Genomic DNA, 27,458 nt, shown 5'->3' on the forward strand with positions numbered 1-27,458 from the left:
GCGCTATAACAGCCCACTTTACCTTTTGGCCTATAACTCTTGAACCGTAGGTCGTAAAATCAAAATTTCTTTTCCCCTGGATTCCTTGGGTCACGACGCATCTCGCCATATAGGCCACGCCCATTTGCGTCAGGACAGATTTTCCGCCATTTTGAATTTTCTTCAAAACACACTTTTTGCTCCTTTTCCTACAATTTTTTTCCAAATCTCACAAAAATCGGTACACGTGATCTATGGACCCATGCGATAAAGGTATCCAAACGGCATTTTGATAGTCCTTACCGTTCGTCCGTAATTGGCTTCCAAAGTTAGCGGGAGGGGCCCGTTTTACAAAGAATGCCAAAAATCACGAACGAAACGTCCAATCGATCCCAGATTAGAATCGCATGTCGAGGGTGGTTTACTCAACAAATCCCCAAAAGCATTTCCACTTTGACCCATAGGGGGCGCCACAAATGCGCAAAATGTAACCGTTCGATGCAAAAACATGATTTTTGGGGGGATCAATCCTCTCAAAATGAAACGCAAGCGATCTCAGGAGTGACGACACAATGTAATTGGCGCAGCCTCCGACGTTATTCCTCCCGGCGTATTCCTCGAGTCCCGGCGGCCGCGACCCGCGACCCGCGTCGGCGCAACCACACTCTGCAATTTCCCCGGAATTGCGACGCGTCTAGTTTCTTTATTTATTTATAGATAAACTTTTTTTCAGACGCATCTCCTCCCACAGTTTTTATCCCCTAATGTTGTGCCATATTGCAAAATGACCGTCTAAATCGGGAATCGTGCGCTTGTATAGGGCTAAGAGATTGTTTGAATAGTTTAATTGATATTGATTTATTAGTGCATTAAATTTGCCCCATCCGCTTTAATGGAAAAGTGACAAAACTCAAATTCAAGTATTTTTTTCTCAGAAACCGTAAGAGCTAGAGTTATCAGATTTGGAGGGATAATTCATAATATTGTCCGAAATTATTGAAAAAAATATCACACCATTCGGCCTCATGGTGGCGCTATAACAGCCCCCTTTACGTTTTGGCCCGTAACTCTTGAACCGTAGGTCCGAAAATCAAAATTTCTTTTCACCTGGATTCCTTGGGTCACTACGCATCTCCCCATATAGGCCACGCCCATTTGCGTCAGGATAGATTTTTTGATATTGATTTATTTCTGCATTAAATTTCCCCATCCACTTTAATGGGAATTGCAAAAACTCCCATTCAAGTATTTCTTTCTCGGAAACCGTAAGGGCTACAGTTACAAGATTTGGAGGGGAGGTTAATAGTTTTTTGAGAAATTATTAAGAAAATAATCACACCAGTCGGCCACATGGTGGCGCTATAACAGCCCCCTTTACCTTTTGGCCTGTAACTCTTGAACCGTAGGTCGTAAAATCAAAATTTCTTTTTCCCTGGATTCCTTGGGTCACGACGCATCTTCCCATATAGGCCACGCCCATTTGCGTCAGGATAGATTTTCCGCCATTTTGAATTTTCTTCAAAACACACTTTTTGCTCCTTTTCCTTCAATTTTTTTCCAAATCTCACACAAATCGGTACACGTGATCTATGGACCCATGCGATAAACCTATCCAAGCGGAATTTTGATAGTCCGTACCGTCCGTCCGTAAATGGCTTCCAAAGTTAGCGGGAGGGGCCCGTTTTACCAAAAATGCCAGAAATCACGAACGAAACGTCCGGTCAATCCCAAATTCGAATCACATGTCGAGGGTGGTTTACTCAACAAATTCGCAAAAGCATTTCCACTTTGACCCATAGGGGGCGCCACAAATGCGCAAAATGTAACCGTTTGATGCAAAAACATTATTTCGGGGTGGATCGATCCTTTCAAAATGAAACGCAAGCGATCTCATGAGAGACGTGACAATGTAATTGGCGCAGCCTCCGACGTTATTCCTCCCGGCCTATTCCTCGAGTCCCGGCGGCCGCGACCCGCGACCGGCGTCGGCGCAACCACACTCTGCAATTTCCCCGGAATTGCGACGCGTCTAGTTTAATGATGAAATTAACCCGCGGGATCCGGCCATGGTTGAACCCCTGTGGATTGATCTGCGACGTCTTTTTGTTGACTGTTTTTGTCGAGTTTATATACCGTCACCTATTCCAAATAGCGGGCCACTTCCGTCAAACAGTACGCTTGCTTTCACACTGCAGCGTACCGTCTCCGAGGACGCATGATTCGGATCCGAGACTGCCTCCGGAGGTGGTTTCGGGAACGGAACGGGGATCCGTTTCGGGGAACGATACGCAACGTTCACACTACCACAACATCAGCCAAGTGGCCCAGGGTGCGCACCCGGGGCCGTAGTGTGAAACCGCTATTAGTTGGGCAGGCAACCGCCTGTCCTGTCTCTACAGTGGGTACACCACTGGTCAGCGTGATGTCACTGAAATGCGACAACTTGTCTGTCTGCCGTCTACCCTCTGCTGTGTTAACATTATGGGTAACTCGTTAAAGTGGCAAATTAAATGTGAAACACATGAACTATTAAGAAAACAAGAAGATATGTTGACAAAGACACTCCATACATTTGGAAACATATTTTTATTTAAATCAATATCGTCTCCAGTTAATGTAGGAATATTTTAAAAGTAGGCTAACTCTCATATCCTCTCATAGGGAATGCATTGAGAGCTGCAGTTCATCGTTCTAACGGACCCCGAGTAGCGGCGCTATCTCAAAAGTGGGCATGAATTTGTAGGCCTTCCGTTTCCGCCCGTGTGTCTCTATGGGAGTGTTCATTCATTCATTAATTTTTAAACAGGGCAGTCATGTTAAAAACATCAACAGTGGTGGAAAAGTACAAAAGTATTGGTACCTGATCACCTGCAAATAGGGCTATTTGAAAGATCTATTTGTATCTCCATCACAATTAACTGGAGTACTTGGTCACTAAGTACTTAGTGCATTCCTGCATAACCAGTCAAGAATACAGTTGACACTAAAGTTATTATTATTATCCTTTATAAAAGTGAAGCTCACAACTTCTCTTTAAATTTCACTGTTTGAAAGTGAAGCTTGAAGCAAATGGGTCCATTTGGTTTCATTAATGTCTTTTCTAAATACAGTATTCAATCAAAATACAAAATAGCAGATCTACAAGCTCACAAGGCGGCGACGCGTTGTGAGCTTGGAGATCTGCTATTTCATGACACATGTTTTGTTTCTAACTAGTGTTGCCATGTAAACTAATTATAAGCGACCTCGTTTTCTGTAAAGTTGCTTGCAAATATTGCTAGTTGCTTTTTATTTGTTATTATTATTTTGTTGTGAGCTTGTAGATCGGATATTTCCAAATCGTCTATTTTCAAAAAGCCGATGCATATAGGTTTAAAGTGCTCATATAGCCTAATAGTCACTTACATCTTTGGACTTGCTTTCATTGACCTGGTTGCTTATTTCTCTCTCAAAAATCTGGCAACCGTGTCATAGTTTATACCACCGAAGAAGAAAATGCGGAAGTGATCCTCTTTACATTAAGCCCCGTGAAAAAGACAGTATTATGTTTGCGAAAATATAAAGCCATTATAGCACCATAACATGGTTAATACATTTTATTTTGGGATGTACAATTTAAGGGGATAATAACGCGACTTGCGTCGATAAGTAATTAATAGCGGACATTACTGCGTTTGGCTAAACAAGAAAGAATGACATCAATAATGATGTCATGGTGGACAGAGAGAATCAGAATCCGAATCAGGTTTATTGTCACATCACAGGTTTACAAGGTAAAAAAGTGGGTGAAATTCGTTTTTGTACATCATTCCCATCGCAACGTTAATTTCCATAGAAAGAAGAGTGGGGAGAGAGAAGAAGAAGAGGGGTGGGGGGCAAGTGGGAAGGAGATCAAACAGGAAAACAATAGAAGGCCAAACAAGTTTTGGCCTTCTATTCTAATAAGAGTTGGCAGTGGCTGGTTACTTGTAGGATGCGGGTTTGTGAGGGTGTGTGATTTCTGCTATGTAGGTGATTGATGTGTTTGGCATTGGTAGTTATAACATAGTATATTATGCATATGTTATATATTATATATACATTTATTATATTGTCGCTGTCCAGCAGGAACCAGCTAACTAAAAAGATGAGTGTTTTGGAGGTAGCTGGTTCCTGTTGGACAGCAAGCAGAGATAAATTAAATTAATTATTGTAATAAAATGTTAGATTATAATTTTATATATTATAATGTATATGATATATTATAATATAATAAATATTGTATTAATGATGTAATCTATTATATTATTATATCTTTTTAAATATAATAATATATTATTATAATGTTATATGATGTTGTATATATATGATATAACATCAATTAGATCATATTCATATAATATAAATATAAATAATGTTATGAGATATAAATATAAAAATATGTACTGTATATATATTTATATACATTTATATATGTTTTTTAAATATATAAATATACAAATGAGCCATAAATGAGCCAGTCTTTTGAACGGCTCTGTGAAAGGAACGAATTCCTTAAAAGAGCCATACATCCCATCTCTATTGTGCTGGTGATGTACGTGGAATGTGAATACTGATTAAGTGTAACATATCTATTGGTAAACAGACGTGTGAACTACTTCGAAACTTCCATATGCTGTGATTAGCACCACTTCAATAGCACAGGAAGGCATCACCTTGAAGCACCATTATTACCTGAAAAGCTGTTTGAACAGCTATTATAGTTTACTATGTATAGGCGATATATTTTGGCAGTGGTGGAAAAAGTACTCAAAGTGGTAACTTAAGTTAAGTACCAATATTGCAACATAGAAATACTCTGTTACAAGTTTAAATCCATACAACTTAGCAATACACATTTTTGGAACAAGATGCCTCAAATCATGAATGAAGTGTCCGTTTGCCGTAAAAGGCCTAAGAAGAAATGCCACCCTTTTCACATTGGCCTAATATAGGGGCCACCAGGAGGCCATAATAACCTACCTGACCTGGTGGAGACCTGTGCTCCGAGGAGCACTTTTTCTAGTTCTTAATAGTATTACTAGTGGTGGTGGTAGTAGAAAATAGCAGATCTACAAGCTATCAACATAAATATAAAATGAGCCATAAATGATATGGCAAATATCAACAACGTTTTAGAAACAGGGGCAAAGCCCAACCACCAGTCTTTACAAGTACCTTCACAGAAAAACAAGGGCTTGTCGCTTATAATTAGAGGACATGGCAACACTGAGCATGGGAGAGGTCTATATCAAAGAAATCTGTCATTTACTCCTAAATGTATTCAAATATTCTGTATTGGGCCCTAAATGTACTGTAATTGAGGGGGGGGGGGTATTATGCAAGGGATAATGCATGGGGAGGTAGTCATTATTGAAATTTAAAGCCCGACAGGGCGATTAACCACCGAGGCGAAGCCGAGGTGGTTAATCGCCCTGAAGGGCTTTAATCGCCCTGAAGGGCCTGAAGGGCCCGCTTATTACACGGCTACTTAATAAATACATAAATACATTTACCCAAAAGTAACAACAAAACGAAGTATTTCCTTGCTTACGGCAATGAAAGTATTCCATAAGTATTGGGCTGGGCGGACAAGTTCGCCTCGCAAAAACAAATGACGAAATGGAAAAAAACTCGCCCCAAAACACACTCGCCCCCCATTCTATTTACTGCCGATTTGCCTGTAATACCGCCTGATTTGCCCCGGGGCGACTATGTTTTGGGGCGAGCGTTTTGGTATTCCCCCGTTGTTGCGCCACGATAAACAAGGAAGTGTAGTGGATCAAATAGAATGACTTTTCGGTTATTGCATCGTCTATTTCTCACTTCAAATGTTTTCAAAAACATTCTTGAGAGCAACGTTTAGTTGTAAATGACATTGGTTGTTTGTTTACATGGCTGTCATGTTGGATAAAGCATAAAATCAAGCAGCGCAGGTTGATATGAGCAGGTGTTCTGAGTCTCTGATTAGACAGCGGTCCGTTATTGAGCTCATCGGTCATTATCCAGAAATAATGACAGATGACTGACCAATCAGAATCGAGCATTCAACCAAGCCGTGTAATAAATGTATTTAGCCCCTCATTTGTAATGGAAATGTATGCTGTTAGGGACTGTTTGTTATTTAGTTGGGGGGGGGGGGGGGGGGTGTTCCGGATGTAATGTATTTCTTTTTATTTCCTTGCCCCCTCCCCCCCGACCTCCAAATACTTTTCTGTACCCCCCGCCCCCGAGTGACTGGAGGAAAATGCATGCCCCCCCCCCACTCAATAAACCATATTTTTAGCGGTGCCAACCGCTCTAAGCTTGACTTTGTCCGTATGTCCGTCCGTCCGTCCGTGTGTCCGGATGAGCACGGCAAAGAAGCAAACAGCTATAACTTCAGTTTGCTGCATGCCACCAAGTCCAAATTTGGTATGTGGACTTAGACCACCAATAGGGACGAGCATGAATTGATGACGTTATCAAAGAGGGGTCCAGGGACCCCCAGCGCCCGTATGAGCACGGGATGAGCACGGGATTTTAAACAGCTATAACTCCAGTTTGCAGCATGCCACCAAGTCCACATTTGGTATGTGGACTTAGAGCACCAATAGGCACGAGCATGAATTGATGAAGTTATCAAAGAGGGGTCCAGGGACCCCCAGCGCCCGTATGAGCACGGGATGAGCACGGGATTTTAAACAGCTATAACTCCAGTTTGCAGAATGCCACCAAGTCCACATTTGGTATGTGGACTTGGTGGCAATAGGGACCAGCATGAATTGCTGAAGCCCCGCCCCCTCTGTCTTCCCATTGGCTGGCCTTCAAACAGCCATAACTGAAGTTCGCAGCATGCTATGGAGTACAAATTGTGTACATGGACTAAAGGCAGCAATAGGGACTAACTGTCATTACTTAAGCCCCGCCCCCTCTGTCTGCCCATTGGCTGGGCTTTAAACAGCCATCATTCCAGTTTGCAGCATGCTACCAAGTACAAATTTGGTACGTGGACTCAGACCACCAATAGGGACGAACTGAAATGAGTTAAGGTCCGCCCCAAAGGCACCGCTTCCTTCACACAGGGTGTGATTTTTTTCAGTAACTAGTACTCTAACACATTCTTTTTTTAATTCAGTAACTCAGTTACTATTATTACATGGTGCGTTACTATTTTTAGTGGTGCCAACCGCTCTATACGTGGCTTTGACTCGGTGTCTGTGTGTCTGTGTGTCTGTGTGTCTGTGTGTCTGTCTGTGTGTCCGTGTGTCCGTGTGTCCGTATGAGCCTGGGATGAGCACGGCAAAGAAGCAACACATACAAACACACGCACACACACACACACACACACACACACACACACACACACACACACACACACACACACACACACACACACACACACGGACTTGGAGATTGCCTATGCCATCTCTCCTCTCATTCGCCACACGTGCCACCGGTTATCAAAGAGGGGTCCAGGGACCCCCAGGGACGTCCGCCCGTATGAGCACGGGATGAGCACGGGATTTTAAACAGCTATAACTCCAGTTTGCAGCATGTCACCAAGTCCAAATTTGGTATGTGGACTTAGACCACCAATACGGGACAAGTATGAATTGCTCAAGCCCCGCCCCCTCTGTCTTCCCATTGGCTGGCCTTTAAACAGCCATAACTCAAGTTCGCAGCATGCTACGGAGTACAAATGTTGTACATGGACTAAAACCACCAATAGGGACGAACTGTAATTACTTAAGCCCCGCCCCCTCTGTCTGCCCATTGGCTGGCCTTTAAACAGCCATCATTCCAGTTTGCAGCATGCTACCAAGTACAAATTTGGTAAGTGGACTCAGACCACCAATAGGGACGAACTGAAATGAGTTAAGCCCCGCCCCAAAGGCACCGCTTCCTTCACACAGGGTGTGATTTTTTATATAGTATGTATATATACAGCGAGGCGAAAAGTGACTGTGAATTGTACTTAAGTACAGTACTCGAGTAAATGTACGCATCGTATCGTAGCGTATACCTTCCGAAAAAAACTAGAATACAACACTGACTTTACACCAGTCTGTGTTGCGGAGACGCTCTGTGCTCGGCTTTGGAAGCTCTCTCTCTCGCTCGCTCTTTCTTTCTCTCTCTCTTAACAGCGTGTGTGTGTTTCTGTCGTCAGGAAAGTTACACGACTCACTCGCCCAGGTGGTGTTAATAATAGGCTAATAATCACCGTAATCGTAACAAAATTCAGAATCACAGCGCTGCCTGTTTCGGATTCCGCACGTTTAAGTAATGAATTAATTTGTTTGTCTATTTATTAACTGCGTCTGCTACTGCAGTCTGTAGCCTGTGGTACATGAAAACTCCTGTTACAGTCAAGGATCACCTTCAACCTGGTGTTTGCACTTTCTCCATTTACGGTCCGTACATCTATATAAACGTTCAGATTTCAAATATAAAGTGCTTACCCCATGGCCACGGATGTTACAATTATGCACGGGACTCTCAAAAGTACCCGTATATTCTGTATTGTTCAATGAAAAGCATTTTAATCCGATCAGTGGCCATTTTTAGCGGTGCCAACCGCTCTACTCTTGACTTTGTCCGTATGTCCGTCCGTCCGTCCGTCCGTCCGTATGTTTGTAGCACGGGATGAGCGCGGCAAAGAAGAAACACATACAAACACACGCGCACACACACACACACACACACACACACACACACACACACACACACGGACTTGGAGATTGCCTATGCCATCTCTCCTCTCATTGGCCACACGTGCCACTGGTTATCAAAGAGGGGTCCAGGGACCCCCAGCGTATGTTATGTCCGTCCGCCCGTATGAGCACGGGATGAGCACGGGATTTTAAACAGCTATAACTCCAGTTTCCAGCATGCCACCAAGTCCAAATTTAGTATGTGGACTTAGACCACCAATAGGGACGAGCATGAATTGCTGAAGCCCCGCCCCCTCTGTCCAGGGACCCCCAGCGTATGTTATGTCCGTCCACCCGTATGAGCACGGGATGAGCACGGGATTTTAAACAGCTATAACTCCAGTTTCCAGTTCTACTCCTAGTGTTGGTGTCAATATAAAAAAAATCACACCCTGTGTGAAGGAAGCGGTGCCTTTGGGGCGGGCCTTAACTCATTTCAGTTCGTCCCTATTGGTGGTCTGAGTCCACGTACCAAATTTGTACTTGGTAGCATGCTGCAAACTGGAATGATGGCTGTTTAAAGCCCAGCCAATGGGCAGACAGAGGGGGCGGGGCTTAAGTAATGACAGTTAGTCCCTATTGCTGCCTTTAGTCCATGTACACAATTTGTACTCCATAGCATGCTGCGAACTTCAGTTATGGCTGTTTGAAGGCCAGCCAATGGGAAGACAGAGGGGGCGGGGCTTCAGCAATTCATGCTGGTCCCTATTGATGGTCTAAGTCCACATACCAAATGTGGACTTGGTGGCATTCTGCAAACTGGAGTTATAGCTGTTTAAAATCCCGTGCTCATCCCGTGCTCATACGGGCGCTGGGGGTCCCTGGACCCCTCTTTGATAACTTCATCAATTCATGCTCGTGCCTATTGGTGCTCTAAGTCCACATACCAAATGTGGACTTGGTGGCATGCAGCAAACTGAAGTTATAGCTGTTTGCTTCTTTGCCGTGCTCATCCGGACACACGGACGGACGGACGGACATACGGACAAAGTCAAGCTTAGAGCGGTTGGCACCGCTAAAAATAACGGCGTTACAGTAACGCGTTCAACACTGAGCACAACATACTTAATTGCACAATGGTGTTGCGTGCTGTAAATAGCAGATCTACAAGCTCACAACGCCTCCTATTCATGACACGTTGTGAGCTTGTAGATCTGCTATTTACTGCGCACGACACCGACACACTCCTAAGTCCTACAGCTGAGCCCAGCACTTGGGTGTCGGGTTACGATCTTGATATGATTTAACTGGGGATGGATGCTTTGTAGTTTGGAGATCATTTTGACTGGCAAGTACATGTTGCGTTTTGACGACCTCGGTCATGTCATTCACACCACGGCTATCCACATACCCCCCACCCCCATTTAGTTTGCCTGGTGTAGCCACTTATAGGTGCATTACTTTTGGTAGTTTATAAGTAGGATGTATTCCATTTACTTAAACACTACACTAGTTATACAACGCCACCAATAGAACAGCCTCACTTGCTCTGCATGTGTGTGTGTCTTGTGTGTGTGTGTGTGTGTGTGTGTGTGTGTGTGTGTGTGTGTGTGTGTGTGTGTGTGTGTGTGTGTGTGTGTGTGTGTGTGTGTGTGTGTGTGTGCGTGCGTGTGAGTGTGAGTGAGTGTAGAGTGGGAGGGGCGGGCCTTTAAGCGCTGCGAGAGAAACATGACTGCCTCTCTCTCTGTCTCTAGTTGGAATGCCCTTTCTCTGTCTCTGACGTCGAATTGTGGGCGTGCACTCCCGTTAAGTTATATAGGTGGGCGGGGCCAAGGTCCCTAGGGACAAAAACAGTTTATAGGGACAGAGCTAGCTCTCTGTCCAAAAACAGTGTGTTTAGTAACCTCATACAAGCTAAATTATTAGCCAAGTTAGGCTAGCGCTCGGAGGACCCGCTGTTATTTTCAATTCCACTTCACATTAACTCATTTATTTCATATTTACACGCCGAGTTAAGCTCTGACATTTAAGTGATATGTAGCCTGATATTACCAGATTGCTATAGTGGGTTTAGAATATTTTAGACTTTTTTTTTTTTCATTTGCTCTTTCAGCTCTGCTGGAAAATCAGCCTATGCGAAAAGACAGTCCCTAGGTCACGGCGGGACACATATGTCATCCAGGGGCGCAAGGCTATCCATCTTGGCTATCCCTCTTGGCTATCCCTCTTTCAATCAAACAAATAGTGGTAATGGTTGTGGCAGAAGGCCGATATAATACGATATGAAACTGACCATGATACTGACATGATCTGAGAAGAACGTGCTAAGTCTGACCAGCTCAATGGGCCTCATGCAGCAACCGTTTTAACACATCGGGTGCCAGCATTTTTTCATAAAAACTTACGTTGGGTGCCAGCATTCTCCCCATTGACTGCGCTTTGCTGTTTAAAGCTTTATACTCCGCGACAAGCAAATCCACGTTAAAAAAAGCATACATTCATGTTGAGCGATGACCCTGGCTACAGCCAGGAACCATAACATTTCACTTGCGAGTTACAACGGGGGGGGATCGCGCATCGCGCATGACCGGTTTTCACCACCGGAAACGGATTCGGAGATATAGACGTTTTAAAGAAGGAAATAGACAGGAAGCGGACGGAAGCCATGTTTTTGTTTCCGGTGATCTATCTGGCTCTTCCTTCTCAAGATCACAATGGGTACTCCCAGAGGTGCTCTAGCCCCGCCCGTGCGGAGAAAAATGGAAAAAACAAAAACACTGAAATCACGGTTCAGACCGTGAACGGCACCAGAGCGCTACTATGTAAACACACGGTTCAGACCGTGATCGGCACCCGATGTGTTAAGAGGACATTTCTTCTTAAACCCACTTAAGAAGTTTTTAAGAAGATTTTGGTTTACTCCAATGTTTTCTTAGCTGTGATCTGTTCATAGGTAAGAGCGGAATCTACACACACTTTCTTAAGAGGACATTTCTTCTTAGATCCACTTAAGAAGTTTTTAAGAAGATTTTGGTATACTCCAATGTTTTCTTAGCTGTGATCTATTCTCAGGTAAGAACAGAATCTACACACACTGAAGAGCACTCTTAGGGTGGCCTTTGAGTTCTTAAGTGTGACATGTTCATGCAAAAATAATTTATTCTCGAAGTTTCTTCAATCCTAAAGTTGTATAATATAGGATTTAAATTACAATAATATTTTACATTAATATAGGATTTAAATTACAATAATATTTTACATTAATATTTTATCATATCTTTAGAGCAGTAGTTCTCAAAGTGTGGTTAAGGGACCCCCAGGGGTCCTTGAGGGAGTTCCAGGGGGTCAACAGCAGACGAGGAACAGTTTAATCACTTTAACCCTATTTTATACTTTGTTTGAAAATAGCCGATCTACAAGCTCACAACGCATCCCATTACTTTTTGAGCCATTTTGCCATTTTGAGCATGTAGATCGGCTATTTTTTAAACATTTTGATAATGCACCCCTATTTCTACCCCATTACAAACCAAGCAGCTGCTACGTTAAAGACCCTCCATATCCACCCACCAGCTTTCAGTAATAAAATGTTTTATATCCACTACTAATGCTACTCCTGAACATGAAATATGGATAACATGCTAATTTCAGCAAGTTTACATTGATGTCTAGTGGTGATAAGTTGATTAATGTGAGAGAAATAATAAAATACATTCATTAATTAAATACAAATGATTTGCTGTTCACTTCAGAAGTACCTCCACAGAACTATTGATTTATTTATTTTTATGTTTGGAGTCTGGTGTTCAACCACCTTTAGACTTTAGTTTAGGTATTCTTTACTTCATTCTCTCAACTTTATTTCTGTGATTTCTGTGAGCAGCAATCACACACAGGTGTGACTGCAGGCAGGGCCATGCAGTCATGCCTTATATGGGGATTGGTGGGGCGGCTACCTATGGTAATTAGGATTAACTGGCACACCGCTTCAAATTACGAGGATTAGGATTCATCATCATAAGAACATAAGTTACGAACAATTCTGCCTTTTAAGAACGTTTCATGAATCTGACTCGACTTCTCTTAGGAATTCACTTAGGAAGAAATGTAAGAGGAAACATTAGGAACTTATTGCTGCATGAGGCCCAATGGGCCTCATGCAGCAACCGTTCTTATGAGGAAATTTCTTCTTAAACCCACTTAAGAAGTTTTTAAGAAGACTTTGGTATACTCCAATGTTTTCTTAGCTGTGATCTGTTCTTAGGTAAGAACAGAATCTACGCACACTTTCTTAAGAGAACATTGGGCCTCATGCAGCAATAAGTTCCTAATGTTTCCTCTTACATTTCTTCCTAAGTGCATTCCTAAGAGAAGTCGAGTCAGATTCATGAAACGTTCTTAAAAGTCAGAATTGTTCGTAACTTATGTACTTATGATGATGAATCCCAATCCTTGTAACTTGAAGGGGTGTGCCAGTTAATCCTAATTACCATAGGTAGCCGCCCCACCAATCCCCATATAAGCCATGACTGCATGCCCCTGCCTGCAGTCACACCTGTGTGTGATTGCTGCTCACAGAAATCACAGAAATCACACAGAAATAAAGTTGAGAGAATGAAGTAAAGAATACCTAATGTGACCAGGGCACTTAGGCCCGGAAACAGGATACCAGACTACGCCACTCTGGGAGTTTCACCCAGAGAATATTATATAATGCACAATACACCTTGAATACTAGACCACAGGTTGTTATAATAAGGAGGAGCAGAGATGTGTGTTTCCAGTTGAAAATAATATTTGTTTTTATTTATAACTCAAGGCAGAATAAGAAACTAGAAGAAACTTCAAACTGGAAGGGGTCAAGTTCATGAAGTTTAGGAAATATATTTATTATCAATTACAACAACTATTTAAAATGTAGTAAAACATAGCTCAGAAGTTTCAAAAGGGTTTAAAGGGTTTAAAGGGAAATAGCCTAGTATACCAGTAGCCAGGGGGTACCACAGGTGTCCTTACACACAGGAGGGAGGCAGGGAGTGAGGGATTGAGGAGAGAGGGGTTTCACCGCCACCAAAAGCACACACAAGGCACACGCACGTCACTCACTGTAAGACACAAGAAATAATGTTAAAATACACACAACACTGAGTACTTCAAAATAATGAGCAAGCAAGCAAGATATCATGCACTAAAGCTAAAACAAACCCCAATACTACAGCCTACAACCTGTGACCAACCAGCTGTCGGGACCACAACTATAGCCCCCCTAGCACTGGTACGGCCGGAGCCAAAGATACCTCAGTTTATGTTATACTATTATAGAGCAGCTGATTTGCACAAACACAATAAATCAAATAAATCAAACTGAAATAACCAAATCAAATCATAACCAAAATAATAAGGACAAAAACAGCAGGGGCAAACGGAGCTTCTCCTAACAAAACAAAAAGGACATAATTAATAACCTGAACAATGACAAAACAAACTACAATGTGCGCAGCGCGACTGCCTTACCTCTATAAGTAAAATAGAACGGGGGGCATGGTCTGTCGGACTAACGTAGTGCACCCAAATAGAACAGCACAGACTAGACAGACAGAAAGCACGCCACACACACCGGGAGCAGTAGCACCTTCGCTTACGAAGAGAACAGGTCGGGCAGGGGGGAGCAGTGAGCACCTGCAGAGTAGGACAACATTAGGTTTCGCTAGGCTCACACATCAATATACAGTTAACACACATAGTTACATACGGTACCTTAAACGAGAAGCTGAACCGCGACGCTCCCGCACGCAACCCACGACCAGGCAGACGGACAAACGGCAACTAACTAGCGGCCGCGTACAGCCGCCTATTAATCAGCCTGGTGATTACGGGGGCATTGCGTTGCTAGGGGCAACCAGCGAAATCCCAACCCACTACACTAAACTAAAGTCTAAAGATGGTTGAACACCAGACTGCAAACATATGGGGCTTGGGCTTCAACTCAACCGGGTCCGTTTGGATTAGATTGTAATTTCAGACCCGTTGAAAACTCTAAAGCAGTTGTTCTCAAACATTTTCATGTCAAGGACCCCCAAATTGACATGCATTTGGCTGCAGACCCCCACCTGAAAATATTTTCTGCTAGGGAAATGTTTTCAAGATTTATCAAAATGTTTCGAAAATAGCCGATCTACAAGCTCAAAATGGCCAGTAATGGGACGCGTTGTGAGCTTGTAGATCGGCTATTTTCAAACAAAGTATAAAATAGGGTTAAAGTGGTTAAACTGTTCCTCGTTTGCTGTGGACCACCTTGAACTCCCTCAAGGACCCCTGGGGGTCCCCAGACCACACTTTTGAGAACCTTTTTTGCTCTAAAGATATGATAAAAATATTATTGTAATTTAAATCCTATATTAAAACTATATAGGAACTATATTAATAACTGTAGAATTGAAGAAACTTCGAAAATTAATTATTTTTGCCGATCTACAAGCTCACAACGCGTCCCATTACTGGCCATTTTGAGCTTGTAGATCGGCTATTTTCGAAACATTTTGATAAATCTTTCCCTAGCAGAAAATATTTTCAGGTGGGGGTCTGCAGCAACATGCATGTCAATTTGGGGGTCCTTGACATGAAAATGTTTGAGAACAACTGCTTTAGAGTTTTCAACGGGTCTGAACCCAATCTAACCCAAACAGTCCCGGTTGAGTTGAAGCCGAAGCCCCATACCCACCCCATAACCCCCCACCCAACCCACCCTCATCGCCCCCCCATACCCCCACCTCCATATCCCCGACATTCGCACAGGCATGAGGCAGAGCCATGCAGTCATGCCTTATATGGGGATTCGTGGGGCGGCTACCTATGGTAATTAGGATTAACTGGCACACCCCTTCAAGTTACGAGGATTGGGATTCATCATCATAAGAACATAAGTTACGAACAATTCTGCCTTTTAAGAATGTTTCATGAATCTGACTCGACTTCTCTTAGGAATTCACTTAGGAAGAAATGTAAGAGGAAACATTTGGAACTTATTGCTGCATGAGGCCCATGTTTTGAGATTTTGGGTATGAGAAAAATCAAGTACTGGAGTCGAGTACTCCGTCCACCACTGCTGAGGAAGCAATAGGAAATACAAGATATGTCAGGTCTTTAAAATGTGTGTGTGTGTGTGTGTGTGTGTGTGTGTGTGTGTGTGTGTGTGTGTGTGTGTGTGTGTGTGTGTGTGTGTGTGTGTGTGTGTGTGTGTGTGTGTGTGTGTGTGTGTGTGTGTGTGCGCCCGTGAGGCAGGATGAAGCAGGATAGAGGGGTGTCTCCTGCTGTCAGTAATGTGTCCATGAAAAGTGACAGGTCCATGGATAACTTTAAAAGAGAACTCACTACTCCTGACTCCGGGTGAGAACGATGAAAATGCTTCACAGTTATAGAAACTGGATGGTTGCCTACACAACTATATGCAATCAAATAATAATAATAATAATAATAATCATCATCATCATCATCATTGTTATTGTTGATAATTTGGTTACCAGCTTACATTTCTGCTTCGTTTCAGTGTGGGAGGGTCCCCTGCACCTAGCTGTCTGTCTATGAACAGTGACTGGTCCATGGGTCGACCCATCAACTTCAAAAGACACAGATGTTCTCTTGAGCTGAGGTGAGGAACACTTAAAGGTGCCGTGCGCAACACGGCTAGTGTTTGTTTACAAGTGAGAGAGAGACGGCCAGTGAAGCACGTTTGCTACTACCTGGCTTATTTCTAACATTTCTAATGTTTTCAGATACATATTTTAGTGTGCAGATTAAGTTAAAAATGAGTAATACAGCGTCAGGATGTCATCTTCAATGAGATTCAAAACGGAGTAGCTCTGTAATTAAAATCAGCTGTGTTTGAAGAACGTGCAGCTATGGGAATCAAACAGGTGCATGTAATCAAGATTCATTTATATTCATGAAAGCTGCGTTATGTCATCACGCAGCACGTTTTCGTTTACAGGAAGTAACTAGACGCGTCGCAATTCAGGGCAATTGCAAAGTGTGGTTGCGCTGACGCAAGTCGCGGGTCGTGGCCGCTGGGACTCGAGGAATACGCCGGGAGGAATACCGGCGGGGCTGCGGCAATTACATTGATCACTTGCGTTTCATTTTGAGAGGATTGATCCCCCCCGAAATAAGGTTTTTTAATCAAACGGTTGCATTTGTGGCGCCCCCTATGGATCAAAGTGGAAATGCTTTTGGGGATTTGTTGAGTAAACCACCCTTGACATGTGATTTAAATTTGGGATTGACCGGAATTTCGTTCGTGATTTTTGGCCTTTTTTGTAAAACGGGCCCCTCCCGCTAACTTTGAAATCCATTTACGGACGAACGGTATGGACTATCAAAATTCGGCTTGGAGATGTTTATCGCATGGGTCCAGAGATCACATGTACCGATTTGTGTGGGATTTGGACAACATTTGAAGGAAAATGAGCAAAAAGTGTGTTTTGAAGAAAATTCTAAATGGCGGAACATTTATCCTGACGCAATGGGCGTGGCCTATATGGGGAGATGCGTCGTGAACCAAGGAATCCAGGGAAAAATAAATTTTGATTTTACGACCTACGGTTCAAGAGTTATAGGCCAAAACGTAAAGGGGGCTGTTATAGCGCCACCATGTGGCCGACTGGTGTGATTATTTTCATAATAATTTTGCAAAAAAACATTAACCTCCCCTCCAAGTCTTGTAACTGTAGCCCTTACGGTTTCCGAGAAAAAAATACTTGAATGGGAGTTTTTGCAATTCCCATTAAAGTGAATGGGGATATTTAATGCACTAATAAATCAATATAAAAAAATCTATCAAGACGCAAATGGGCGTGGCCTATATGGGGAGATGCGTCGTGACCCAAGGAATCCAGGTGAAAAGAAATTTTGATTTTAGGACCTACGGTTCAAGAGTTACAGGCCAAAACGTAAAGGGGGCTGTTATAGCGCCACCATGTGGCCGACTGGTGTGATTATTTTCTTAATAATTTTCCAAAAAACTATTAACCTCCCCTCCAAGTCTTGTAACTGTAGCCCTTACGGTGTCCGAGAAAAAAATACTTGAATGGGAGTTTTTGCAATTCCCATTAAAGTGGATGGGGAAATTTAATGCACAAATAAATCAATATCAAAAAATCTATCCTGACGCAAATGGGCGTGGCCTATATGGGGAGATGCGTAGTGACCCAAGGAATCCAGGTGAAAAGAAATTTTGATTTTCGGACCTACGGTTCAAGAGTTACAGGCCAAAACGTAAAGGGGGATGTTATAGCGCCACCATGAGGCCGAATGGTGTGATATTTTTTCCAATAATTTTGGACAATATTATGAATTATCCCTCCGAATCTGATAACTCTAGCTCTTACGGTTTCTGAGAAAAAAATACTTGAATTTGAGTTTTTTCACTTTTCCATTAAAGTGGATGGGGACATTTAATGGCACTAATAAATTAATATCAATTAAACTATTCAACCAATCTCTTAGCCCTATACACGCGCACGATTCCCGATTTAGACGGTCATTTTGACATATGGCACAACATTGGGGGATACAAACTGTGGGAGGAGTAACGGTTCGAAAAAAGTTAATCTATAAATAAAGAAAGCTATAGAGTACTATAGTCTGGTTGCCCTGTTGGGCAACCACACTAACTAGACGCGTCGCAATTCAGGGCAATTGCAGAGTGTGGTTGCGCCGACGCGAGTCGCGGATCGCTGCCGTCGGGACTCGAGGAATACGCTGGGAGGAATACCATCAGAGGCTGCGCCAATTACATTGTCACATAACTCCTGAGATCACTTGCGTTTCATTTTGAGAGGATTGATCCCCCCAACATAAGGTTTTTGCATCAAACGGTTACAGTTTGAGCATTTGTGGCGCCCCCTATGGATCAAAGTGGAAATGCTTTTGGGGATTTGTTGAGTAAACCACCCTTGACATGTGATTCAAATTTGGGATTGACTGGACGTTTCGTTTGTGATTTGTGGCCTTTTTTGTAAAACGGGCCCCTTCCGCTAACTTTGGAAGCCATTTACGGACGAACGGTATGGACTATCAAAATTCTGTTTCGGTCCAGATTATCGCATGGGTCCAGAGATCATGTGTACCGATTTTTGTGAAATTTGGACAAAATATATGGGAGGAGGAGCTAAAAGTGTGTTTTGAAGAAAATTCAAAATGGCGGAAAATCTATCCAGACGCAAATGGGCGTGGCCTATATGGGAAGTTGCGTAATGACCCAAGGAATCCAGGGGAAAAGAAATTTTGATTTTACGACCTACGGTTCAAAAGTTATAGGCCAAAACGTAAAGGGGGCTGTTATAGCGCCACCATGAGGCCGATTGGTTTAATTATTTTTATAATAATTTCGGACAATATTATGAACCTTTCCTCCAAATCTACTAACTCTAGCTCTTACGGTTTCTGAGAAAAAAATACTTGAATTTGAGTTTTTTCACTTTTACATTAAAGTGGATGGGGAAATTTTATGCACTAATAAATCAATATCAATTAAACTATTTAACCAATATCTTAGCCCTATACACGCGCACGATTCCCGATTTAGACGGTCATTTTGATATATGGCACAACATTAGGGGATAAAAACTGTGGGAGGAGATGCGGCTGAAAGTATTGTTTATCTATAATAATAATAAAGTGTGAAGATAACTATAGTCTGGTTGCCCTGTTGGGCAACCACACTAACAATAGTCTGGTTGCCCTGTTAGGGCAACCACACTAATTAAGATTGGCGTTTTAGGGACTTTAGATAAAAAAATACACAAAAATGTTTATTTTTATTTTTATTGGCATCTATTGTTAGGTATGCCCATATGATGACCACGGATATGCTCTAAAAGTGTGAAAAACATATTTTTCATGTCACCACACCTTTAAGAATGTATTTGGGGTTGTCGTTTCTTAAATCATGTTTCATATCAGCACTCTCAGCATCTAGCGTTTTTTGGCAGAGCACCCTGAGTGCTGAACATTTGGAGAGGAGCGCCGCTCATCAATGTTTGATCCTCCTGGCTTTGTCTGACAACCTGTTGATTTTTTTCATCTTTTGGTTGGAACGCCCCTTTAGGCTACAATGTTTTTAGGTATTTTCTTTCTACCCAGCCTCATCTCACTTTGTCTCTCACACTGTCTTACCACCCCCCCTCCCCCTCCCCCCAGGGAGTTCAGCTCCAGTCTACTGACCTCAGTCTGTGTCATGTGCAGTTTGTGTTCTTCCATTCTGAGGAACCCTGTGTCCATTCCCTGTGGACACAGTTACTGCAAGCATTGCATCAATATTTGCTGGTCCCAGCCAGGCCCTACAGGAGACTATGTGTGCCCCCAGTGTGAGAAGATCTACCCAGTCCGTCCTTTACTCTCTGTTAACATAGCCTTGAACTGGACAGTGCAGGCTATCCAGGAGACAAGCTTTAGTCCAGCCTGTCCCACTCTGCCACAGGCTGGACCTGGAGATGTAGCTTGTGATATCTGCTCCAGCCTCAAGCTCAGAGCCGTCAAGACCTGTGTGACGTGTGGCGTCTCCTACTGTGAGAATCATGTCAGGCATCACTACACTGTCCCAGCACTGCAGAAACACACCCTGGTCCAGGTCAATGAAGACACAAGACTCTCACAGTGGGAGGAGAACTCTGGGAGAATGGAGGACATCAAAGAGGTGAAAGTAATGTTTGTACACACCTGTGGTTATAAGGGCTTTAATGTCTGCTGTGAAACAGCTTCTCTTTTGCTTTGAAACATAATTATGAAACTATGTTTAGAAAGTAGAGCTACATACAGGAAAAAAAAAGTGCAAACTGGAACCGAAAATGATCTTTAGCGTGATGCCATAGATTGAGAAGAACCATTTGAGAAGTTCTTTAAATAACCAATTATTCAACTTAAACCCTATATACTTCATTGACTGGCATCTCCCAGGGGTCTATACTTGGTCTGCTCCTTTTTCCCAGATCTACAAGCTCACAACGCGTTGCATTGCGACACGTTGTGAGGTTGTAGATCTGCTATTTATGATGAATGTTCACCTACTGTAAGACATGCCTAAAATTGGAATGCTAGGGTTTAAGTGGTTAAAGGTGCCTCATAGAACAATCAAAAATTGTTCTTTGAGGAATCATAATGGTTCTCTTCTCTAGAACCATAAGAGGAACATGATGAACCATTCACTAAATTAAATGTTTCTTTAGGAGGTGATGGTTCTTCGTGGAACCATATGGCCTTTTAAATAACCATTTAACAACCCTAATCTTTCCATGTGTACTGTATAATTTTAGTCTATGATTGCGATCAAATCCATGTCTGTCAAATTTAGATCAAATGCATAACTAAATAAGCTTGTGATCATTATTCTTAAAAGGAATCGTTTGTGGCTAATGATGAGTCTGAAGAGCATCAGGAGGTTGCATGTAAGAGGATGAAGATGGAGGTTGAAAAGGAAGGTGAGAAAAGAAAATAAACTGCCAAAAAAAGAAACATACATAGGTTGTATAACTGTACCCCTCCAGATGCAAAATGTTTAGAGGTGACCACATGGACCAATTCCAATCATTTTACACACACCCCTTTATTTGTGGTCCCAAATTATCTAAAAATAAGGCCCAAGTTTTTAAAATAAATATAAGTACCATGAGGTCTGAGAGGCCTGTACTCAGTCAAATGTCATTTGCATGATGCCTACAAAGGTTAGGAGAAAGTCTCTAACGGCCACTGACAGGCCTTTACTGTAAAAATGTTTCTTCTTTTTCTTCTAATGAGCACATGTGCACCTAAATTGAAAAATGTTGAAGCACAACAAATCCATTCAGGAACATGATGTAAGTGATATTAAAAGACTAGGCCGGCCTGGACGGCTGGCATAGCCGTCTGGGCACCTATAGGCTGCCAATGCCAGCCTCAGAGAGTGTTGCGGGTTCGACTCCCGATCCCGACGACCTTTGTTGTGTGTCACTCCCCATCTCGCTCTCCCCATTTCCCGTCAGTCTGCTATCTCTATATATAAAGGCAGAAAATGCCCCTAAAATATATTTAAAAAAAAGAATCAGCCAAACTATTAATTACACAATTTAGTACATCAAACACAAGGAGACAGACAGAGACAAACAGGTAGGCACGCAGGCAGGCAGGCAGGCAGGCAGGCAGGCAGGCAGACAGGCAGACAGACAGACAGACAGACAGACAGACAGACAGACAGACAGACAGACAGACAGATGCTGAATTTGTTCTTTCTTTTATTTCAGGTGATGACCTCCATCTGCCAGAGATGAGAATTATACTTCTGGGATCTAAAACTTCAGGGAAGAGTTCATCAGGAAACACCATCCTGGGTACAGAGGAGTTTAGGTTAGAGGAAACAGCTCAGTGTGAGAAGAGACAGGGAAACGTAGCAGGGAGACAGGTCACTGTGGTCAACACTCCAGGATGGTGGCGGAATAAACCTTTAAAGATGACATCTGAGCTGATCAAACAAGAGATAGTCCTTAGTGCATCACTGTGTCCTCAAGGACCACATGTTCTCCTCCTTGTTATAAGTGTTGACGTCTCAAAGAAAGATTTTTGTAAATACATAGAGGAGCACATGCAGCTTCTAAGTGAGAGAGTGTGGAGTCAAACTGTAATACTGTTCACCTCTGGAGACCGTCTAGGAGATAAATCCATTGAGCAGTACATTGAGAGTGAAGGAGAGGCCCTGCAGAGGCTTGTTGAGAAATGTGGGAACAGGTATCATGTCTTCAACAATAAGAACAGGGGTGATGACACTCAGGTCACAGAGCTGCTGCTGAAGATAGAGGAGATGGTGGCAGGAGATAGAGTGAGATGTTTTGAGATAGACAGAAGAGTGTTAGAGGAGATTGAGAAGAAAAAGAGAACACAGGAGGAAAGAGCAACACAACGACAGATGAAGGTGAAGAAAGAACGAGGGAGCATCAGGTCAATGATGGGTATGTAATTATTTCATTGAAATCACTTCTGTCACTAACATCATCTGCAACTCACTTCTCAACATAAAGACAAATATAAACTAACACACAAACACATTTACTGTAGGTACATGTGAAGATATACAGTAAGGTAAATATTGAATATTGAACATGATGCATTGAGAAAATGATTTATCTTCTCTGTATTGCCTCTCCTTAGTGTTAGTGTCTCATTTCAGTCTTGTTCATCAAGGGTTCTCAAACTTTTTCAGCTCCAGAACAAAAAGATACATTTGGTGTCTCCCCAGGACCCAAACGTATAATAAACTAGAAATATTGTTCCTGAAGAAACAATGTGGGCTTGCTTTAAAGCAAAAAAAACTGTAGTTATAAAAAGTGTGTGTGTGTGTGTGTGTGTGTGTGTGTGTGTGTGTGTGTGTGTGTGTGTGTGTGTGTGTGTGTGTGTGTGTGTGTGTGTGTGAGAGGGGGTATGGGGTGTGGGGGTGGAGGGAGTTGTGTGGGGTTATGTTGACCAATACACACCATTAATGTTAAATTTGAGCTTGAAATTGACAAATTTATTGCCATCAATATTTCACCCATTTACACACCGATGGCGGAGGAAACCATGCAAGGCACCTGCTCATCGGGAGCAATTAGGGGTTCAGCATCTTGCTCAAGGACACTAATTCTGGGGGAGCCCGGGATCTAACTGTGAAGCTTGCAGTTGCCTTCCGGCCGCTCTACCGGCCACTCTACCCCTGAGCCACTGCCGCCACCTCTACTCACACTTCCCAAAGACTGACAAGCTTTTTCCAAAATAGCAGATCTACAAGCTCATCACACATCACATTGTAGATCGGCTTTTCTTTTGTATAGTCTTTATGACAGAGGGGGGGGGGGGGGTTTGGAGCTTGCAGTGTACAAACGTTTTAGCATCAAAATATACTTTGACTCCCAAAGTAAAAGTTGTCAAATTTTCAGAAAATAGCCGCACACACACACACACACACACACACACACACACGCGCGCGCGCGCGCGTCCCCTCCTCTGCCTGGGCGGGGAGAGAGTTCGATATATACATGCTGGTTCAGAGCTCCTCGTGCCCGTGGGAGACCCAGAGAGCAGGCCAGAGTGATCATAATCACAAACAAACTCTGTGTCAGTGAGGAAGGTTATTAATGAATATTGAAAGTTTGTTGTTGTCTGTCTATAGATTTCATATATAGATTCGTTTTTGTGGGTGTGTGTTTAGCTACGGTCGGCCTCAGGCGTTCAGTGGTCACATATGCTGCTTTTATACCCCGCTCCGCCCAGTTAGAACCGGGGACAGGGGAACGTGTGGCAGGCCGGGCCCCAGCTCTGTCTCCTCTCCCCCGGGAGAGTTGGGGTGGAGGCAGGAGCCTGTCACGACAGAACACAATCGGTTTTCACTGTTTCCAGGACTTATTGGTTATATATCCTTATATTTCAGTCCATATACATGCCATGTTCATGCCAAATCATCATTAATATTACACTTACTGTTATTTAAAAAAAAAACGAAATAGTGGGAACTCCTCCACCTCCATGTCTGCTGTGATATATGGGTTGACATTTATTTGGCTGATTGAGCTAATCCCCGCCTACTCAGATCATGCTGTGCTCTGATTGGCTAGCCTAAAAGCTTTAAAAAGCTGAAGGCTAGAAACCACTTTAAAAAGCTGCTTCAAGAAAGAGGTCTAGAGAAGTCTTTATATTTTAGCTTTAAAAAGCTGATATAAAAATTAAAAAGCTGATTTGCATAGAGATTATATTGAAAATAAAAGCTGATTCATTGTTTTGCTTTTCTTGGTTTGTATGCAGCTTAACACTCGAGCCAGGCTGTGCCACAACAATATCGCTTGTCCTTGTATTTTAGTTATGAAAAAAGTCTTGTTGAGAGCAAAATGAACAGCCCAAGGTATTGTAAATGGTGCATTTATATGTGACCGATGTTAGATGTCTCCTCTCTGAATTAAACACAGTCAGAGTTCAGGTGGTGGTAACAGCTCAGCAGCAGGGTGTTTATTCTGCATTCACAATAAATGGACATAGGAGACAGTATGTCAGCACATGTGGACATCAAAAGCACTTGTCTGTCTCTCATGAGAATCCTCCATTGCTCTGAGAATTACCATAGTATACTATACACAGTATTCTGATCTAGTGATCGTATAGTGGATTCTTATACAGTTTACATAAATATAACAAAATAAAACAAGACAGTCCTCTTAATGTACCATACAAAACATATAAAATACATGTAGTGTATTTTACCATGAACTGTTAACATTTTTATAGTATTTTAGCATATTTATCAAATCACATGAATTTGCATCAAACATGAATTGCACAATTTGCACAATGAAATTACAACACTCTTTGACAACATACCTGCATTCACAATACATGGACATAGGAGACATTATGTCAGCACATGTGGACATCAAAAGCACTTGTCTGTCTGGGAAGACAACACAATATGTCAGCTACTTGTACTGGAGACGGTTTTTACAAGTAAATAAACATACACAAAATGAATGATTGACCCAACAAAAACGTGACAGAATTAGTCTAATATAGTTAACTTTCAGACAGTTAGCCCAGATACATACATAGACGTTACCTCTCATGAGAATCCTCCATTGCTCTGAGGATTACCCATAGTCCCTTGCTACTATGAAGCTTGGTGCAGGCATGTAGAACAACAGGTGGCGTAGTTTCCCCATTTAGTGGGATTTTAACTACAACCTATTGAACTATGTTACATATATAGCGGTTTTATCCAAAACGCTTTACATAGATCTTCCATTACATTCACACACCGATGGCAGAGGAAACCATGCAAGGCACCAACCTGCTCATCGGGAGCAATTAGGGGTTCAGCATCTTGCTCAAGGACACTTCGACACTAATTATTCTGGGAGAGCCCGGGATCGAACTGGAAACCTCACGGCTTCCATCCGGCCACTCTACCGGCCACTTTACCCCTGAGCCACTGCCGCCCCATTGCTTTGAATTGCTTTACAAAATCGTAAGAGGAATCCCCTCATCTGACTGACGATCTTGTCAGCGTCTGCTAGCCAGTGGTGTAAAGTGTACTGTACTTAAGTACAATGTTGGGGTATTTTTACTTTACAATATTTAGAGTATTACCAATTTTCTGTACTTTTACTTCTACTCCACTACATCTCAGAGGAAAATATTATACTTTTACTCCACTCTAATTATTTGAAAACTTAAGTTAAGTGTGCCTACCATGCAATGGCAAAACACTTGTAATCCGCAATACTTAATAATAATAATAATAATAATAATAATAGTTATGTAATATTCTACGTGCAAACTTTGTTCCTTAACATTTATCTGTGACCCAGAAAAAGATGTCTTTGACACAAAAATGGGTCCTGACCCATAGTTTGGGAAACACTGTTCTACATCACAGTATTTTTTATTAAAGGACCATTCTGTTTTTTAAAATATTTTTTTGTTAATTGACTACATGTAATCTATTATTTTTATTTTAACTTTGAGGTGATAAACGCACCTTAAAATTATCTGTTTCTCTGGCTAATATTGAAAAGTCATGAACGTTTGAATTTTGTTGGTGAAACAAGATTGTTTTACCAACACAATTATTCCAGTTTCACAGCATCCAAAACACTGGGTAAACTATTGTGTATCTATTGCTGTCTAGAGGCTTCCAGTGATGCAGGACAGAGAGACAGACAGACAGACAGACAGACAGACAGACCGACAGACCGACAGACCGACAGACAGACAGACAGACAGACAGACAGACAGACAGACAGACAGACATGTTGTGTACATGCTGAATTTGTTCTTTATTTTTATTTCAGGTGATGACCTCCATCTGCCAGAGATAAGAATGTTACTTCTGGGACATACACGTTCAGGGAAGAATTCATCAGGAAACACCATCCTCGGTAGAGATGAATTTACGTTAGAGAGAACAGCTCAGTGTGAGAAGAGACAGGGAGGCGTAGCAGGGAGACAGGTCACTGTGGTCAACACTCCAGGATGGAGGGCTAATCGCCCTCTAAAGTCCACATCTGAGCTGATAAAACAGGAGATAGTTCTTAGTGCATCTCTGTGTCCTCCACCACATGTTCTCCTCCTGGTTATAAAAGCTGCCCGAGCATACAATGCTGATTATGTTAAATACATAGAGGAGCACATGCAGCTTCTAAGTGAGAGAGTTTGGAGTCACACTATAATACTGTTCACCTTTGGAGACTGTCTAGGAGATAAATCCATTGAGCAGTACATTGAGAGTGCAGGAGAGGCCCTGCAGAGGCTTGTTGAGAAATGTGGGAACAGGTATCATGTCTTCAACAATAAGAACAGGGGTGATGACACTCAGGTCACAGAGCTGCTGCTGAAGATAGAGGAGATGGTGGCAGGAGATACAGGGAGATGTTTAGAGATAGACAGAAGAGTGTTAGAGGAGACTGAGAAGAAAAAGAGCATACAGGATGAACGAGCAACACAACGACAGATGCAGGTGAAGAAAGAACGAGAGAGCATCAGGTCAATGATGGGTATGTAATTATTTCATTGAAATCACTTCTGTCACTATCATCATCTGCAACACACTTCTCAAAATAAAGACAAATACAACTAACACATAAAGACATGTACTGTAGGCACATGTCATTATGTAAGTTAAATGTTGAATATTGAACATTTATGCATTTAGAAAATAGCTTATCTTCTCTGCATTGTCTCTCCTTAGTGTCTCATTTCACTCTTTTACATTAAAGGTTCTCAAACTTTTTCAGCTCGAGACCAAAAAGAAACATTTGGTGTCTCCCCAGGACCCAAACGTATAAT

The 27,458-nt window shown here is 42.4% G+C and overlaps 2 protein-coding genes across 6 annotated transcripts in view; one reads left to right on the forward strand and one right to left on the reverse strand.

The window, feature by feature from the left end:
- Positions 1-27,458, reverse strand: part of phactr4a (phosphatase and actin regulator 4a) — a 369,306-nt gene that overhangs the window by 325,375 nt on the left and 16,473 nt on the right. The gene's annotated exons all lie outside the window — the stretch shown is intronic.
- Positions 1-27,458, forward strand: part of LOC311061566 (GTPase IMAP family member 8-like) — a 107,261-nt gene that overhangs the window by 74,883 nt on the left and 4,920 nt on the right. For 4 of the 5 annotated variants that reach the window (XM_084080243.1, XM_084080245.1, XM_084080246.1 and 1 more), the window contains 6 exons: positions 15,912-16,016; positions 16,177-16,278; positions 19,827-20,322; positions 21,022-21,103; positions 21,902-22,603; positions 26,465-27,166. In XM_084080243.1, coding sequence (XP_083936369.1) covers positions 15,912-16,016; positions 16,177-16,278; positions 19,827-20,322; positions 21,022-21,103; positions 21,902-22,603; positions 26,465-27,166 — 2,189 coding nt within the window. The remainder of the gene's footprint in view (positions 1-15,911; positions 16,017-16,176; positions 16,279-19,826; positions 20,323-21,021; positions 21,104-21,901; positions 22,604-26,464; positions 27,167-27,458) is intronic. The other variant, XM_084080244.1, reaches the window with a different exon arrangement.

This window comes from Gymnoscopelus microlampas (assembly GCF_963454915.1).
Source record: "Gymnoscopelus microlampas genome assembly, chromosome: 15".
In the NCBI taxonomy this organism is placed as follows: Eukaryota; Metazoa; Chordata; class Actinopteri; order Myctophiformes; family Myctophidae; genus Gymnoscopelus; species Gymnoscopelus microlampas.